The 19,038-nt window shown below is 41.5% G+C and overlaps 1 protein-coding gene across 1 annotated transcript in view; it reads right to left on the bottom strand.

Annotated features, from left to right (window-relative positions):
• stat4 (signal transducer and activator of transcription 4) overlaps positions 1 to 19,038 on the bottom strand; it is a 65,061-nt gene that overhangs the window by 17,081 nt on the left and 28,942 nt on the right. Inside the window, exons 21-28 of the mRNA XM_072686234.1 lie at positions 16,840 to 17,031; positions 15,402 to 15,444; positions 14,266 to 14,380; positions 3,239 to 3,366; positions 816 to 960; positions 617 to 712; positions 409 to 498; positions 26 to 104 (exon numbers count right to left, since the gene is read on the bottom strand). Of these exons, the coding sequence (XP_072542335.1) occupies positions 26 to 104; positions 409 to 498; positions 617 to 712; positions 816 to 960; positions 3,239 to 3,366; positions 14,266 to 14,380; positions 15,402 to 15,444; positions 16,840 to 17,031 (888 nt within the window). The remainder of the gene's footprint in view (positions 1 to 25; positions 105 to 408; positions 499 to 616; positions 713 to 815; positions 961 to 3,238; positions 3,367 to 14,265; positions 14,381 to 15,401; positions 15,445 to 16,839; positions 17,032 to 19,038) is intronic.

Below are 19,038 nucleotides of genomic sequence, written 5' to 3'. Positions count from 1 at the left end.
TTGTTGTGTTTCAGCATTCTCTTACTTCGACTCTGTAAGGTCTTCCTCTTGAAGTCGTGCTCGTCTTGTAGATCCTCCAGAGCTTGAATGTCCTGTTCTGCTTCCTAAAGAATTGCATTCCTTATTTACACACATATCAGCACCAGCTACTTAACCTCCATTACAATCTGAGGTCAGAATCAGAAGTGCCTGTCATTCAGAAATGCTTTCCATTAACAGTGAAAGTGAAACACTTTCTCACTGATACAGAAATCCAGCCAAAAACCTAATCATTAATCATAGTCTTTCAACTTTTTCATTATTATTATTTTAAAATGGATCTTTTTACTATTTAAACCTAGACTTTTTGTCCACTTTTGGGGGACATTTGTCCACATGAGGACGTTCTTCATTAAAATATAGTTTTACCTGAACTCTCTTCTTCAGATCGTTCACTTGGTTGTCCAACTGCTTCTGTTTGTCCATCATGACACTGCTCTGTGACGATCCTGCTTTCTCCTATCATTAAAACAACATGGACTGTTCTTTTCACATCTTTATTTATGGAGAGACATTTTTAAATTAGGAAAACGAAACTGAGCTTAAGAAAATGACAGAGAAAGCCTTTATACTGTACCTGTGTTTTGAGGGCCATCTCCAGAACCTTCCTCTCTTCGTTTAGTGAGTTGGATATGATCATTGCCATGTGCATTGGATATTCCTGGAAGTACATCTACAAACAAGATCACATACTTTTAATTGATTGAATAAGCATTAGCTGGATGACTGAGGAAGACATTAAAGAAAATGGAGCTAGTTTAGCTGTGGTTTTGCACCTGTATATTGCGTTTTATCTTCCGAATGTTATGTTGAAGCAGGAAGTTGTTGCCCAGATTGAGACGACTGTAGTGCTCGTCCAACTTACTCAGGAGCTCATGGAAACGCACTGTGGCTAAGGACACGTTCGCAGCCGCAGCTTCCCTGCACCAGATCATCGCAACTATCAGTCATAACAGTCTCTAAATGACCACAATGCACACAATATATCTTTAGCCTAAAGCTGTCAGAGTGCATGACAACACAGAACAACACAGACCTAATCAGCTCTCTCAGAGACAGTATGGTGAAGACCATAAAACGCAGAGCGAGTATGATAGTGACAGTAAAGCTCAGTGAGAGTCTGATAGTGACAGTAAAGCTCAGTGAGAGTCTGATAGTGACAGTAAAGCTCAGTGAGAGTCTGATAGTGACAGTAAAGCTCAATAAGAGTATGTTAGTGACAGTAAAGCTCAGTGAGAGTATGTTAGTGACAGTATAGCTCAGTGAGAGACTGATAGTGACAGTAAAGCTCAGTGAGAGACTGATAGTGACAGTAAAGCTCAGTGAGAGAATGTTAGTGACAGTACAGCTCAGTGAGAGACTGATAGTGACAGTAAAGCTCAGTGAGAGAATGTTAGTGACAGTAAAGCTCAATGGGAGAATGTTAGTGACAGTAAAGCTCAGTGAGAGTATGTTAGTGACAGTAAAGCTCAGTGAGAGAATGTTAGTGACAGTACAGCTCAGTGAGAGACTGATAGTGACAGTAAAGCTCAGTGAGAGTATGTTAGTGACAGTAAAGCTCAATGGGAGAATGTTAGTGACAGTAAAGCTCAGTGAGAGTATGTTAGTGACAGTACAGCTCAGTGAGAGACTGATAGTGACAGTAAAGCTCAGTGAGAGTATGTTAGTGACAGTAAAGCTCAATGGGAGAATGTTAGTGACAGTAAAGCTCAGTGAGAGTCTGATAGTGACAGTAAAGCTTAGTGAGAGTATGTTAGTGACAGTAAAGCTCAATGAGAGAATGTTGGTGACAGTAAAGCTCAGTGAGAGTCTGTTAGTGACAGTAAAGCTCAGTGAGAGTATGTTAGTGACAGTAAAGCTCAGTGAGAGTCTGATAGTGACAGTAAAGCTCAGTGAGAGAATGTTAGTGACAGTAAAGCTCAGTGAGAGTATGTTAGTGACAGTAAAGCTCAGTGAGAGTGTTAGTGACAGTAAAGCTCAGTGAGAGACTGATAGTGACAGTACAGCTCAGTGAGAGTCTGATAGTGACGGTAAAGCTCAGTGAGAGTCTGATAGTGACAGTAAAGCTCAGTGAGAGAATGTTAGTGACAGTAAAGCTCAGTGAGAGTATGTTAGTGACAGTACAGCTCAGTGAGAGACTGATAGTGACAGTAAAGCTCAGTGAGAGAATGTTAGTGACAGTATAGCTCAGTGAGAGACTGATAGTGACAGTAAAGCTCAGTGAGAGTCTGATAGTGACAGTAAAGCTCAGTGAGAGAATGTTAGTGACATCAAAGCTCAGTGAGAGAATGTTAGTGACAGTACAGCTCAGTGAGAGACTGATAGTGACAGTAAAGCTCAGTGAGAGTCTGATAGTGACAGTAAAGCTCAGTGAGAGTCTGATAGTGACAGTAAAGCTCAGTGAGAGAATGTTAGTGACAGTAAAGCTCAGTGAGAGTATGTTAGTGACAGTACAGCTCAGTGAGAGACTGATAGTGACAGTAAAGCTCAGTGAGAGAATGTTAGTGACAGTAAAGCTCAGTAAGAGTATGTTAGTGACAGTACAGCTCAGTGAGAGACTGATAGTGACAGTAAAGCTCAGTGAGAGTATGTTAGTGACAGTAAAGCTCAGTGAGAGACTGATAGTGACAGTAAAGCTCAGTGAGAGACTGATAGTGACAGTACAGCTCAGTGAGAGACTGATAGTGACAGTAAAGCTCAGTGAGAGTATGTTAGTGACAGTAAAGCTCAGTGAGAGAATGTTAGTGACAGTAAAGCTCAGTGAGAGAATGTTAGTGACAGTAAAGCTCAGTGAGAGTATGTTAGTGACAGTAAAGCTCAGTGAGAGAATGTTAGTGACAGTAAAGCTCAGTGAGAGAATGTTAGTGACAGTAAAGCTCAGTGAGAGAATGTTAGTGACAGTAAAGCTCAGTGAGAGAATGTTAGTGACAGTAAAGCTCAGTGAGAGAATGTTAGTGACAGTAAAGCTCAGTGAGAGAATGTTATGTTATGTTATGTTATTTTGCAGAGGAGTGTTAGAAAATATTTAACAAAGAATAACTACAATGGTGTGCCTTTTCCTTTCTCCCTTATTCTCTCCTTTTTTTTCTCACCCTCAACACCTGATATACCCATGACGTGACATTAGAAGGCAGATGGTAAAATGGAAAATCTCCAGCAAATGGTCCAGGCTTTAGATTCAGTATGGATCATATCTCACCAGTCTTGGATCTCTATCCACTGGCTGAGGTACTGGCGAATTTCCATGGGGAAGGCTTCATCATAGAGCTGGTCCACTTGCTCCAGATATTTGGAATCTAGCTGCTGTAGCTGGTGCCAAAGTGCCATCTACCAACAAAGAAATAGAACAAGATCATTATGTCTGAAGAACAGCTGTGCCAAGTAAGGAAAGTACAGCTCCTTGGGTGTTTCATCCCCAACTGCATCATGCTTCACTTTTTATTAATCAGAGAGCTCTTTGGATCTGGCCATGATGATCTTCACCACTCAACTTACAAACTTAACATCCGAGGTTTGAATAACTCCTCCACAATCCTCTCTAACCATGTTCTGATCATCTGCAGCTGTAGCATAGTGGAAGACCATTAGACCACTCTGAGCCCTTGATTTTAGACATTTTAGGTAGTAATAAATGTACCATTTTTTTCTGACAAGAAAATTGCATTATATTAATTATATTATATGATGTTTTAAGTTTTTTTCAGTTGTATGTGTTTAGTTAGATTACCTCCCTTTCTCAAAAATGATCAAACATTCATATTTTAATGTTATCAGATTTTGTGTTTGTTCACCCAGTTTCCTGGTTGCTAGAAAGATGTTACATGGGACCTCAAGTGCACTCAAGTGCTTTCCAATCAATAACCTATATCTAAATGACACGCCCTCTGCCTCGCCTGCTGCCACCATAGACTCTACAAACTCCAATTCCTAAAATCCCTTAGAGCCTGACTTCCAGTATCACCTGTTCCTCATTAGCCCTTTTATTCTTAAACCCCTCTGTTTGTGTGTCTTTTTGTGAAGCATTGCCAGCCTGTCTGTGGCGTACCGAGCAGGCCGTCGTCCGGTGCGGACGACCCTTTCACTGTTTTACTGTTCCGCTCTTTCTTGGATTGCCCCTTGGATTGGCTTGTTTGCTGTGTTTTGCCCTTCTGGTTGATAGTGTGACTACTCTTCTGGTTATGGCCTTGGCTGTTTTATTTGCCAGGGTTTGAGCCTTATTGTACTTGTTTGCCCTGACCTTTGCTTTGCGAGCAGCTGGTTTGTTTGCAAACAAGTGCACTTGAATAGTGGATAGATACACTATGTGGACAAAAATATTGGGACACCACCTCATTTCCTGCTTCTTTTGAAATCAAGGGTCTTAAAACAGTTTATCCTGCTTTTACTAAGAGTAACTGTCTCTACTGTCCAGGGAAGAAATCTTTCTACTAAATTTTGATCACTGCTGTGAGGATTTGATGGCATTCAGTCAGCAAGTGGCTGTTGCATGTTGAGTCTTGACTAAAATACCTGCTTTTCACATGCATTTTGGGACAAGCTGAGATAGACAGAACTGTCACTGAAAGTGAAAGATGCTTGTGGGCTGAGGCAGTAGAGTGATATTGCATTTTTTACACTAAGATGACTCGGGTTAAGCTGAGGTGCTGATCCTACGTTTTCCAGCTTCTCCAGACTTACATAGTGCCATAATGCCTGTTACAGTCTGACGTCTGATTCTGAGCCACTGTTTGAAGGTATAAGCACAAGAGAACAGTCGCGTTCTCATTTTTTAAAGAATGACCTGGAGGTTGTGCGTACGGCAAATGATCTATTAGTGTCCAAAACACACTGACCAAGTGAGCTAGCTAATATTAACAACTTATGACAAAGATCAGCACAGTTTGGGTTTTTTTCCACCTTTTTTTAATTTTAACAAATTTGACAAAATCCAAATCTGGTAGTCCTTTAAACTCTATGCTATTCTATGCTAAATGAACCAATAGAAATGCTCCAAAATGACTTGGAATACAATCTTTTTACATTGACTTCCATTGAAAGCTAAGAAGGATGGTCCCCCCTTTCTGTGAAGTTGACCATTTTGGAGACACAAGGTTTTTGCGTGACACAGCCAGCAGAGTTTCACAGCCTTTTTCCTAGCAGTTCATCCAGTTGATATCACTGTCCATCATACGTCATCCAATGAATGTGCTAAATAACCCTTAGGTCAGAGATACCCCTTCTGAACTGGACTAACCTGCATCTGCACTGACCTGACATTCTGTGTTTAATTTAATTATATTTATTATATTATATTATATTATTATATATAATAATTATATTTACAGCAATTGAACAACTGTAGTATTCCTGACTGTAATCGTGATCACAAACCGCACCTAATATGATCAATATGATACTAAAAACTAAAATATGATAATTAATATGGCATTAATAACATCCTTCCAAAAGAGTATGACATACATCCTGAAATCTGAGATCTATAACTCAAATGAATAAGACAGACCATAATAACAAGCATCTATTAAGTCAGAGAGATCAGCCAGACTAAAGCTCAGCACTGTGAATACTCACCTTACAGATCTGTGTCACACCCCGTCTGGGCAGAACCCCCTGAACCCCCTCTCAGGAAAGGGAACCAGCTGTCAGCTCTTCTCGAGAACCCTGCAGAGGGTTTTATCCTCGCGCTTCTTCTGCTAAACAGAGTCTGCTCGTGCACACAGACACAGCTGACCTGGAGCTCTGGCTTAACCACGGCTCCACCAATCAAAGCCCAGTAATTTTCATATTTGCTTGTCTCTCGACTGAGAGCCAATCGTCAGGGAATGCGCGTTTACTGGCCACGCCCCTTCTGTGTGTGGCTGTTCTAGTCACTGGCCTCCCTCCCTTTACTATCTTGCAGGGAAGAACTGCAACCCAGGAGTGAATAGAAACTTGGGCAGAGCTGCAGTAGGTGGAACTGCTGTGGTGTTTAATTGAACTCAGCAGACGGCCTGGATCAGCCCATGAAACTAAACAATACCATTGTGTTCAACCAAGTACAGCGATCAGCCATAACATTATAACCGCTGAAGTGAATAAGGTTACTAATCTCTTTGCATTGGTGCTACATTCAGTTCTTGGAGGGGTCAGAAGATCAGGACATCTCCAAAACATCAGGCAGGGCTTATGGGGTGTTCTTGGTATACAATTGGCCAATCAGAAACAGGGTCAGGGGCACCCAAGGCGTATTAATGTTATTTTGGAGCAAAAGCCCAGCCAGTTTATCAGCCAGCTGCTGGAGTTCATGCCTGGCTACCAGCTGTATCTACTCAATATTAGGCAGGTGGTTTTAATGATATAGCTGATTGGTGTATGTACTGTACCTTCACAGCTTACAGTAGAGGTCTCCAGTCCTGGTACTGGTGGTCTACCAACCCAGATGGCCTAGAAGTTTATCAGTCTGGTTGAATGTAGGTTGTGACATTAGGTGACCAAAATTCAATGTTGTGATGTTAAGCAACCAAAATCTGACGTCTTCTAAATGTCACAGGTATGGTGACCAAAACCCAACGTCTGATAAAACTTCATAACGTTAACGTCCAAGCAACGTGAAATTCTTCTAGTTCATATCTTCTTGGTTTAAAGTCATGATCTCACATAATCAAAGTTCAACATCTGTCCAACGTTGGGTTCTGAGGTCCGACAGTAGAGTCCAATGTCTTTCTGACATTAGTCTGACGTCGGGTGCCTGCTGGAACCCTGCAGACTTTGGTTGAAACCCTAACTGGACACACCTGATCCAGGTCATAAAGGTCTTCAGGGGGCTTCTGAATATTAGAGCCAGATGTGTTTGGGCGGTGTAGCCCCCAAGGCTTTGCAGCTGCCAAAAACCAGGCCTCGGTTTAAGGTGGGAGTGCAAGGGGACGTCAACACTTCCGCGGTGTCCAAAAGTTTGTAGACGCCTTCTCACAGGGCATTGCTGCTGAAATCAAGGGTTTGTATGTGTAGTTAGTCCTCCTGTTTTGCAGTAACAGCCTCTACTCCTTTGGGAAGGCTTTGCACTAGATTGTGGAACATTGTTGTGAGGATTGGACTGCATTCAGCCAAAAGAACATTAGTGAGGGCCGGTCAGTTCTTGATGTTGGATGATTAGTTCTGCTAATCCAACTCATCCCAAAGGGACTGGATGAAGGTCCATCACACAAGGTCCAGAGAACAGAGATGTGCTGCTCTACAAGCCCAGAACTTATCGTATTCAGGAGATACTTTACCACAGAGGTTATATAAACGGCACATGCAACTGAAAGCGTGTCCGAATACTTTTGGGACATCTATAGGATTTGTCATGCACATTTGTCATGCACATCATTAGGTGCATGACAAATACATGCACCTAATATAGCTGATGGTGTGAAGAGTGTCTGAATACTTTTGGGACATCTGTTTTAACTCCATCCAGACCTCTTTTGTCACTCATATCTCCAGGAAATACACTTTTCAACGTTTTCCAATGGAAGTCAATGTACAAAAGACTTCTGTTGGAGCATTTCTATTGGTCCAGTCATCTTGGGTTTTTTTTTTTTAATGTAAAGGACTGCCAGTGACACAAGGCTTTTCAGAGGCAGCGATGACAGATGATAGACGTCCTGAAAAGCAGGATTTCAGATCCTCATCTGATGCAAAGACTGGCAAAGATCGCGATCGCTCTGAGTCTCACAGTCTCACAGTGGTGGAGGACACGCCGAGCAGAGGGCGGGGGCCGCACTGACGGAACAGCCTGAGAAAACCACGTGATTTTCGAGAAAGCGAAACTAGCCGGCCTTTGGCATCAGCGTGAAACAGAGAAACGAAACTGGAATCAGAGCCAAATCCATCTTTTCCTCACTGTAGTACTCCAGAGGACCTCGCTTACCACGCTTCTGCATTTCAGCTCCTACTGCTGTTCGTCATGCGCTGGTTTCTCCGGCTGTCCGGAGGAAGTGCCCCTCTCCCCTCCCCCCTCTGCGCCCCTGTTATAATAAACACTGAGAGCTGGACTTTCCTTCCTTAAAACCCCTCCTGCTTATGCAGATTATTAATTTGTGCTGAATAATAGTGAATAATGATAATGCATTTGTTCTTTTATTACAATTCATATAATAGACAAAAGAACAATGCATTGTGGGTTGATCATGTGAGAGTGTCGCACGAAGGGAAGTTCCACCAATTTTACAAAACCTCTGCAACCCAGCCGAGCAGAGTGGGAAAACCTACTGACCTGGATTTCTGTACATTGGTGGTGCCAGGAAGCCTGGGTAGTGGGGCAGCGGTGGCTCAGAGGTTAGAGCGCAGGGCTCTTGATGACAGGGTTGTGGGTTCGATATCCGGGCTTGGCCAGCTGCCACTGTTGGGCCCTGGGGTAAGGCCCTGCATCCTCTTTCTCGGCTCCCTGGGCGCCACAGCAATGGCTGCCCACTGCTCTGGGCATGTGTGTGCTTACTGTCCACTGTGTGTGTTTCACTGCATGGGATAAAAGTGGAGGCCAAAATCTGTGTCTGACGCTGAGGGGAAATATGGTTGTCCTGTCGCCTACCAATCACATTTAGCCATTTGAGTTGAGATCAAATATTCGTAAGTGACCCTAAATGTGACTTCTGAGGCCTGTGTGTAATGCTGGTGATGGTAAAGTAATCATAAATATATATAAAATGGGTTTCCTTATATATATATATATAATAATAATAATAATAATAATAATAATAAACCCAGATCAGGGTCACTTGACTTTTCCTGTGAATATATATGAAGATTAAAATCTCATCACAACAACTTGTATTTCTTCATTTTTGTCTACAAGTGGGATCAGAACTGCTTGTTTGTAAAATGTTGCATTTTATTAAAGCATTGGAATGGTTAAATGTCTTAAAACAGAGCTTTTAGAGGCAAGCAAGAGCAGTTTTTGTCTTACTGAGCATTAAGCAAGCACCTACTCACACTCCAGGATATATCACTTAAGGACTTCATGAATGGCCCATATGTCACCATGGGCTCCTAAGGGCTAACTGTAAACACTGTGTTTATGTGGACAAAAAGGCAGCTGGGGCCTAAAGGTTAGAGAAGCAGGCCTGGGACCAGAAGGTGGTCAGTTCAGTCTTCTAGACAGGCAGGAATTGGGGATAAAGGGGTGAAATAATAGCTGCATCGTCTTCTACAAGACACCTAACCCTGAATTGCTCCCTGGGTGCTGAAGTGGGTGCTAACTGCCCCTTGTCACAAGTATGAGTGTGTTTCACTACCATGGATGGGTTATATGCTAAATATTGATGTACTGCTGTGCATTGGCTTTAAAGAATGGTATTTTAATATTTGAATGATATTTTCATTTATTCTAAAAGGGCTAACACACATTTACAGCTGAGACTGTTTTCCAACAGTTCGCTCTTCAGATGTTCTTCATTTCAGTGAAACCCTAATTTCTGTGGAAATGACATACAAGCACATGATACAAGTGTAAATCATCCCTCAGTAGGTCGGCAGTGCCCTGTCTTCACTATGCTCCTGATGCATGTTAATGCATGGTTAGCTGTAACGTCATGGTCTAGTTTCGAAACAGGGTGTACTTTATTTATTTATTTTTTTTAGGTCAAATGAAGCAATACATCAAACACAAGAGGCAAATAGAGTGACATAATGAATAGGCACATGGTATTACACTTAACTGGAAAAGAAAATGATAACAGACTAAATAAGATAAAATAAAATAAAATAAAATAAAATAAAGGATCACAAAATTCTGTTCACCTATGGAGGAAGACATATAGTTAGTCAGGCCGTGCATTAAAATGGCACCAGTATAAAACCTGTTTAGCCTTCAAGCAAAAACACTTGGACACTAACACCCTGCAACATTGGTCTTGATATCTTATAAAGACTAGAAGTCAATGGTAAAATGTGAAAGGGGACTTCCACTGATTTTTTTTCATGTAGTCTGCGTAATTAAATGATTCATAACGAAGTCACTCAGAGTGACTTCAATACTGAGTCAAAACTGTTCCCATTAATGGAGAATGGAGTCACAGGTCTGTAGTTTACTGCTTCTAAAAGCTCAGCTACAGACAGCGATTACACAAAATGGTTGGGAAGGCACTCCGTAAGGCCTGAGACACAGTTAAAACCCACATGTTAAAACATGTCAAAACCCTGCATGTCCCTGAAGGAAGCTTTACTAGCATTCTATCATCAACATCAACATCACATCTACACCAATCTCCACGTCAACGTCAATCTCCACTACTGTAAAGAGACCCGACTTACCAAATTATGCAAATTTTTCATTATTGTTTTGGCTTCAGGATTATTTTAACACTCCACTGACAGTAACGTGGAGAAAGGGGTCTCTGTTACTGCCACTCTGGGCCTTAACGCTGCTACGGCACTATGGAACATCCTGTAGTATTACTCTGCCACCTCAGTCCACATGCTTCTTTAGCATCAGATGCTGCTTCTGGATCTCTCAGCTTGTCAACAAATGCATGTGAACAGCTGTCCATGAGGGGGAACCCGAAGCACGATTTGTGTTTACAGCAGTGGAGTAAAAGTGAACTACACTCCCCACCTGTAGGGGGCACCCAGGAGCATACCAATCCCAGGAAAATGTCTATTCTTATATATATATATATATATATATATATATAACTGCTTTAAAAATGTGGAAGTCCCACAGGGCCCCCTTGCTTTCTCTAGGGTGGGTAGATGGCGCTCTCTCCGCACATTGCTTTGCTGCGATGCTGGCTGTCGCTGGTGTGTTGAAGCTGGGTATGCAGCGATTCTCTCCAGTCCTGGTGATGCTGCATCAGCAGCAGTTTAAAAAATGAGCAGCTTGATTGCACACATGTCAGAGGGGGCGTGTGTTGGTTGAGGTGTTCCAAATTGGGAAGAAAATGGGTGAAAATTTGGATTCAATTTATATATATAATATATATATATATATATATATATATATATATATATATATATATATATATATATTATATTATATATATATATATATAAATAAAAGTGGAAGTCCCTTTAAAATTAAGTTATGTTGTGGGTCAGGTAAACTGTCATGTACGTAATGTTTTTTTATTGTCTGTTTTTAGTGCTGCATCAACATTCAGAACATTTCATATATATATATATATATATATATATATATATATATATATATATATATATATATATATATATATATATATATATATATATACAGTGAGTCCAAGAAGTATTTGATCCCTTGCTGATTTTCTTTGTTTGCCCACTAATAAAGACACTATCCTTCTGCACTTTTAATGGTAGATATATTCTAACATGGAGAGACAGAATATCAAGACAAAAATCCAGAATATAATTTTAAAGAATATATTTTAATTAATTTGTATTTCAATGAGGAAAATAAGTATTTGATCCCTCTTGCCAAACACACTCAATACTTAGTGGCAAAGCCTTTGTTTGCAAGCACAGCGGTGAGACGTTTGTTGTAGTTAACCACAAGTTTAGCACACACACCAGGGGGAATTTTGGCCCACTCTTCTTTGCAGATCCTCTCTAAATCATGAAGGTTGGTGGGCTGTCGCTTGGCAACTCTGACCTTCAGCTCCCTCCATAGATTTTCGATCGGATTGAGGTCTGGCGACTGGCTGGGCCACTCCATGACCTTAATGTGATTTTTCTTGAGCCAATCCTTTGTTGCCTTTGCTGTATGTTTAGGGTCGTTATCATGTTGGAAGACCCAACCACGGCCCATTTTCAGATCCCTGGCAGAGGGGAGGAGGTTGTCCCTCAGGATTGTGCGGTACATGGCTCCATCCATCTTCCCAGTGATGCGGTGAAGTAGCCCTGTACCCTTGGCAGAGAAACACCCCCAAAACATTATGCTTCCACCTCCATGCTTGACGGTGGGCACAGTGTTCTTGGGGTCATAGGCAGCATTTTTCTTCCTCCACACATGGCGGGTGGAGTTGAGGCCAAAAAGTTCAATTTTGGTCTCGTCTGACCACAAAACCTTCTCCCAATAACTTGGTTCATCTTTCAAATGATCATTGGCATACTTGAGGCGCGCCTCCACATGTGCTCTCTTCAGCAGGGGTACCTTTCGGGCACTGCAGGATGTGAATCCATTGTTGCGCAAAGTGTTGCCAATTGTTTCCTTGCAAACTGTGGTCCCAGCTGCCTTCAGGTCATTTGCTAACTCCTGCCGAGTGGTTGCAGGACGATTTCTGACTGTTCTCAGCATCATTGCCACCCCACGAGGCGAAATCTTCTTTGGAGCACCGGGCCGAGGTCTGTTGATTGTCATGTTATACTCTTTAAACTTTCTGATAATTGCACCAATAGTTGTTACTTTCACATCCAACACCTTACTAATCTTTTTGTAGCCCATTCCAGCTTTGTGAAGGTCAACAATTCTGACTCTGAGGTCCTGTGACAGCTCTTTGGTTTTACCCATGTTGGAGACTTGAAATCTGTGTGATCTGTCTGATTCTGTGGACAGGTGTTTTTCACACAAGTGATTAGTGAGAACAGGTGGCTTCAGGTCAGGTAACAAGTTGATTGGGAGTGTCTAACTGGTCTGTAAAAGCCAGAACTGCTAATGAATACTAAGGGATCAAATACTTATTTCACTCCATGAAATACAAATCAATTAATATATATTCCTTAGATTTATTTTCTGGATTTTCTTTTTAATATTCTGTCTCTCCATGTAAGAATACATCTACCATTAAAAGTATAGAATGATCATGTCTTTATTAGTGGGCCAACGAAGAAAATCAGCAAGGGATCAAATACTTCTTGGACTCACTGTATATATGTACACACACAGTAGACAGTCAATAGCATTGCTGTGAATGTTACACACATCGAAAAAACAAAGGTGCTACAAATGGTTCTTTAAGCCTTTAGACCCTGTATGTTAGCCCACATTCTTTCACTTCAATAACTACACTACTGCCACAATTAACATCAGTTTCATAGGCCCTAAAATTTAACCCAGTGGGACTCCATAAGATATGCTAAACCAAACTGGTCCTGTATAATGAATAATAAACAGGGTTCAATGAACCACTTTTGGTAAAAGGGATGTTTGTCTGAAGAACCTTTTAAAGGTGGATGTAGAGGCGAACTCGCGACCACGGGCCACAGCAGCAGTGGCCGGGAGCATTGCAAGATGATGGGGGAGTCCTAGTGAGTGGCAGGGTTAATTTGTTTAGCTTAAATCTGGGAGAAAATTGGGTTACAAAAGAACCATTTCCCAGACCCCTCTGCATCTACAGCCATTAAGTGAAGAACCAAATTTGGTTCCATAATAAAGGTTTTAAGAGGTGGATGTAAAAACTCTTCACCCTCGCATCTCCTTCAGAAATGCTTCTTTTCTATGACACAGCTCAAGTACCTTTGTATTACCTTTATTTCTAAGAGTGTAGGAAGTTCATTGAGAGAGTTAGCAGAGCCAGAAAACAGTTAGTATGAATGATTTCTATACATACACGCACAAAATACACATACATGTGCATGTGCAGGCATGCAAACACACACACACACACACACACACATTCTCTCTCTCACACACACACACAAACATAGATAGAAAGATACATGAGAGGAATCTGGCCTTCACAGGAATGTCTACAATGAACTCATCTGCAATGCAAACAAAGAGACAAGTGTAAATGCCATGCTTTTGGGTTACCTTTGCATATAAAGGACTGGAGACAGAACTGGTTCACCTACTCTAGTCACAAGACTTAATCTTATCCTCTGCGGAGTGTAACTGAACAGTAGCATGCAAAGAACACAAACTGATGTCTTAGCTTTTTTCACCACAACAGGCCAACGTCAAGTGACCTTATTGAACATGCTCTCCCACATCAAATTAACCCAGAGAGGAAAACTAAGTTATCTGAATGATTGACAGTTTGGACTCAGGCCTCTGTAGAAGTACCAGAAGAACCAGCTTTATTGAAGAGAAAGGAAATAATAGTAATAAAACATATTATTATTATTATTATTATTATTAATAATAATAGCACAATTATACTTGAGACAATACACCATACCTGCCTAAAAAAAAGAAGAGTTAAACATAAAATAAACACCTACATCTAACATCTTTAGTATTCTTCTACATGCAGGATGGAATAGGCCCGTGAACTACAGTCTGACAGGAGTTGCTCACTATCACCACCTGCTGGACAGAGCCTCCACTGGCCAACATCGAAATCAGGGAGAAGAGAGCCAACTTACAACACTTTCAATCTCATAGGCACTGATGTGCTCACTGAGCATGTGGGACATTCCTGGGGACAAAGGGGGTTCTGGAGAGGAGCATGGTGGAGGAGTGGTGCTGAAGAAACACAGAAACACACACACACACACACACACAAGCTTACTTCACTGGTGCAAGAGATTTCAGTGAGATCATCACTTAAACACCGTTCATAATGTGTGTGATGACGAATGTTATGTTGTATTATCAGATGTAGCATACAGTCATGTGAAGGACCGATCTCCTCTCGGGCTGAACTGGCTAATACCATGGTACCACAGACAGCAGAATGACCGATTTCTAATATATATTCTAATATAATTCTAATATATTGATTCCTCCCCCCCTTTTTCTCCCAATTAATTAATTAATCCGCCAATTAATCCACCCCTTCGTAGCTCCTCCTAGCACTAGCAATGCTCCAAACACTAAAGAGGGTAAAGACCTGACACTTGTCTCCTCCGCTACATGTGAAGCCAGCCACTGCCTCTTTTCTATCTGCCACCAATGCAGCATTGCCAGGCAGCCGACACGCTCAGGGGAAAGCTCCGAGCCCCCCAGCTGCACTGCACCAGCTAACAGACGCCTGTGCTGACCAACGTTGCTTAAGAGAGCGCGATCTAACCACCCAATTGTGCTCTCTTGGACTCTGTTGGCTTGCAAAGTGGCATGGCTTGGGATTCGAACTCACAGTGGTAGTGTCTGGGACCCTGTCAAGTGACGGGGGAGTCCTAGTGAGCAGGCGGGTTAATTGACTCGGCTCCAATTGGGGAGAAACTGGGTAAAATAAACACCCCAGACTCTTCTGCATCTACAAGCTTCTTTCTGAAGGCCTCAGAGAGCTCTTTGGATCTGGCCATGGTGATCTTCTTCACCACTCACTTCAACCATCAAGAGCAGACCAGACTAAACATCTGAGGTTTAAATAAGACAGACTCCTCCAGAGTCTTTTTTAAAATCAATCAAACGTCCAGGTTTTAACGGCATGTCCACGTTTTTTCACATGACTGTCTACAGAAAAGCATATTTAGAATCAAATGAAAATATAATAAGCAGTAAAATACACAATACTGTAAACAACAACATCTCATATACTCACTTCAGAGAGATGGGAATCAGAATTGTTGGTATGTACGGACAAACTGTAAAAGAAGCAACGGATATAAGAGGTTAGAGCTGTTGATATAGAGCATATAGAGCATGTTATGGACCAAAAGACTGTCCTACATATCCTACAATGTTTCCATTTTTACCATTGTCATAGTTTTTTATTCCCTTCACTTACAACTTGTGCACTATGTGTCCAAATGTTTGTGGACACCCCTTCTAACGAATGCATTCGGCAACTTTAAGATGCACCCATTGCTGACAGAGGTATGAAAATGCATGCACACACAGCTTGTCTTAGAAGCTATTGGCACCATGCTCCCTAATGGCAAGTGTGGGCTAGAGGTGTGTAAAGCCCCCAAGCATTGAGCTGAGGAGCAGTGGAAGAAGTATGTTCTCTGGAATTCTTGTGGAAGAAGACAATAAAATCCTCACAGTCTAGTAAATAAACTAGTGGAATTCTTCTTCCCTGGACAGTAGAGGCAGGTCCTCCAACAAAAACAGGATCAACTATTTTTTTAATACCCTTGAATGAATGAGCAGGTGTCCCAATACTTTTGTCCAATTAGTGTATGTAGGTTTATATATGAAAAACAGCCTCTGAAAGCAGTTCAGGCTGAAAAACATCATGTAACTTTAGTGTGAATGGGTGGATCTGCCCTTCTACCCCATCCCAAAAGTGACCTAACAGATTCAGACTGGGAGGGTGACTGGGAAGAACCACCATTATACCCCACTCAACTTACTGACATGTTCATGAAACCAGTTTGAGACAGCTTATGCTTTGTGACATGCTGAAGTAGTCGTTAGAGGATGGGTAAATTGCAGCCATAAAGGGATGATGTGGGGAGAGAGAGACTGCACTCTCTCTGGCTCTATTGTGCTCTTTCAGGCTCCGGCTGCTGATCGCAGGCAGCATGGCCCGTGAGTCTCTTTGGGACCATTTGGGTTGGTCCATTCTAGGGGTGTAGGAAAATATTGATACATCGAAGTATTGCGATATTATGTATTGCAAGACAGTGTCAATTCTCAAAAGCGCAGGATTGTTTTTAATGAATAGTTAAGATGTGAAGATCGGCGGCAGACAGCGGTAGATGTAGTGTTGTGTTTCAAACTCGACCATTAGATGGCAGTGTTGTAGTCTGACTTCAGATCCCACTGCTCTGATTGGATAAAAAAACCTTCCTACTCAGACTTTTTGCATATGATGTTTTTTTTTTTTTAACTATGACAGTTCTCCTAAATTTTGATAAAAAAAAAAAAATTAAAAACCCTGTATCTCCAGGTTCTTGACAATACACACTCCTAGTCCATTCACCATAAAAAAAGCAGACACAAGGTTTCATTTAATCTGTGCAGAAACTCTGTCCTCACTCTAATTATTAGATATTATTAAGGGAAAGTGAAGAAGTACAAACTGGTGAACTTGCCTCTGTTTGGCTGACTGTTATAATGCTTCCCAAATGCTTCGTCCTTGGGGATGTCAGGGTAAAGGAACTTAAGTGGGTTCTCTGGAACGATACCGTCAGCGATAACTTTATAGTCCCGTATGATATCAGCAATGGGAAGGGCGCTGAGGCGGTTTTTGGTGTATGGTTCCACAGAGATGAACTTTGCTTCACCTGCAGAAAGAAACCGCTGCATTAGACCACACTGCACTTCAGCATCACTGCCATTCCAGTGGAGTAAGACCTTTTACGAGCAGTTAGAAGGATACCAAACCCACTGTGTGGCAAGCGCAATAATTCAATGTGCCAATTTCCTCATTTCCCAATCACTTTCAGAAGACATTCTGATGTTCTTCCTATTCAGTGAAATGAGTCATATTTTACTTGGCACAGTTTAGTGTTGCTCAACAAACAACAAAAGTTAATAGAGCCAAATACAAAGAAGTGTATTGCTCCTGCTTGGTTACTTATGCTCATCAGACCTAACGCCTCACAGTCTTACAAATAAAGCTTCCTAAAAAGGTTCTTGGCTTGGATGTGCAGTTCTAGGACGGGGTACCTTCAATGGTTATAGAACATACAGAACATGACAAATGTTTCCAGGACTAACGTTGTTATCACAATGTACATTGAGTCTGAAAAGAAGCTACGTTTAACTGCAGTTTAAGGAGCTACTCAAAGCTGTCATAAAAAAGCAGTATCTGAGCTGGGTTAGTTTTGTCAAAGGAGCTTGTGTAATGTCTTTCATAAAGGATTTGCCTAGTTGCCTCAAATGGCATGAAGTTCCCCAAATTCCCACAGATAGCCTGTACTGACAGCCAGGAGGTTCTTGTCAGCATTACACCACAGGACACACTCCATACAACAATAACAGACTGCAGGAGAGTGTATGTTAGTGGGGTCTGTTATTTCATTAGCAGGTGGTAGATTACAACAGGACCAATACTACTACTACTACTGAGGGAGCTCCTAGTTAGGCCAATTACAGGCAAAGCATACCGCAGATTCATACTGGATTAAAATCACTCCACAATTATTACTGACAGAGTGTAAAATCTAAACACACTGCAGATTCATACTGGATTAAAATCGCTCCTCAATTATTACTGACAGAGTGTAAAGACTAAACACACTGCAGATTCATACTGGATTAAAATCACTCCTCAATTATTACTGACAGAGTGTAAAGACTAAACACACTGCAGATTCATACTGGATTAAAATCACTCCTCAATTATTACTGACAGAGTGTAAAATCTAAACACACTGCAGATTCATACTGGATTAAAATCGCTCCTCAATTATTACTGACAGAGTGTAAAGACTAAACACACTGCAGATTCATACTGGATTAAAATCACTCCTCAATTATTACTGACAGAGTGTAAAGACTAAACACACTGCAGATTCATACTGGATTAAAATCACTCCTCAATTATTACTGACAGAGTGTAAAGACTAAACACACTGCAGATTCATACTGGATTAAAAACACTCCACAATTATTACTGACAGAGTGTAAAATCTAAACACACTGCAGATTCATACTGGATTAAAATCACTCCTCAATTATTACTGACAGAGTGTAAAATCTAAACACACTGCAGATTCATACTGGATTAAAATCGCTCCACAATTATTACTGACAGAGTGTAAAAACTAAACACACTGCAGATTCATACTGGATTAAAAACACTCCACAATTATTACTGACAGAGTGTAAAGACTAAACACACTGCAGATTCATACTGGATTAAAAACACTCCACAATTATTACTGACAGAGTGTAAAATCTAAACACACTGCAGATTCATACTGGATTACGGGGCAGTGGTGGCTCAGCGGTTAGAGCGCCGGGATATCGATAACAGGGTTGTGGGTTCGATTCCCGGGCTCGGCAAGCTGCCACTGTTGGGCCCTTGAGCAAGGCCCTTTACCCTCTCTGCTCCCCGGGCGCTGGAGTTGGCTGCCCACCGCTCTGGGTGTGTGTGTACTCACTGCCCCTAACACGTGTGTGTGTGTGAGTGTGTGTTCACTACCAGATGGGTTAAATGCGGAGGACACATTTCGCTGTACAGTCCACACTGTACAGTGACGAATACGTGCACCTTTATCCTTTACCTTTTATTAAAATCACTCCTCAATTATTACTGACAGAGTGTAAAATCTAAACACACTGCA

Source organism: Salminus brasiliensis, chromosome 8 (assembly GCF_030463535.1).
Source record: "Salminus brasiliensis chromosome 8, fSalBra1.hap2, whole genome shotgun sequence".
In the NCBI taxonomy this organism is placed as follows: domain Eukaryota; kingdom Metazoa; phylum Chordata; class Actinopteri; order Characiformes; family Bryconidae; genus Salminus; species Salminus brasiliensis.
The sequence above is the reverse complement of the archived record's forward strand: the minus strand, read 5'-3'. Positions and strand labels throughout refer to the sequence as shown.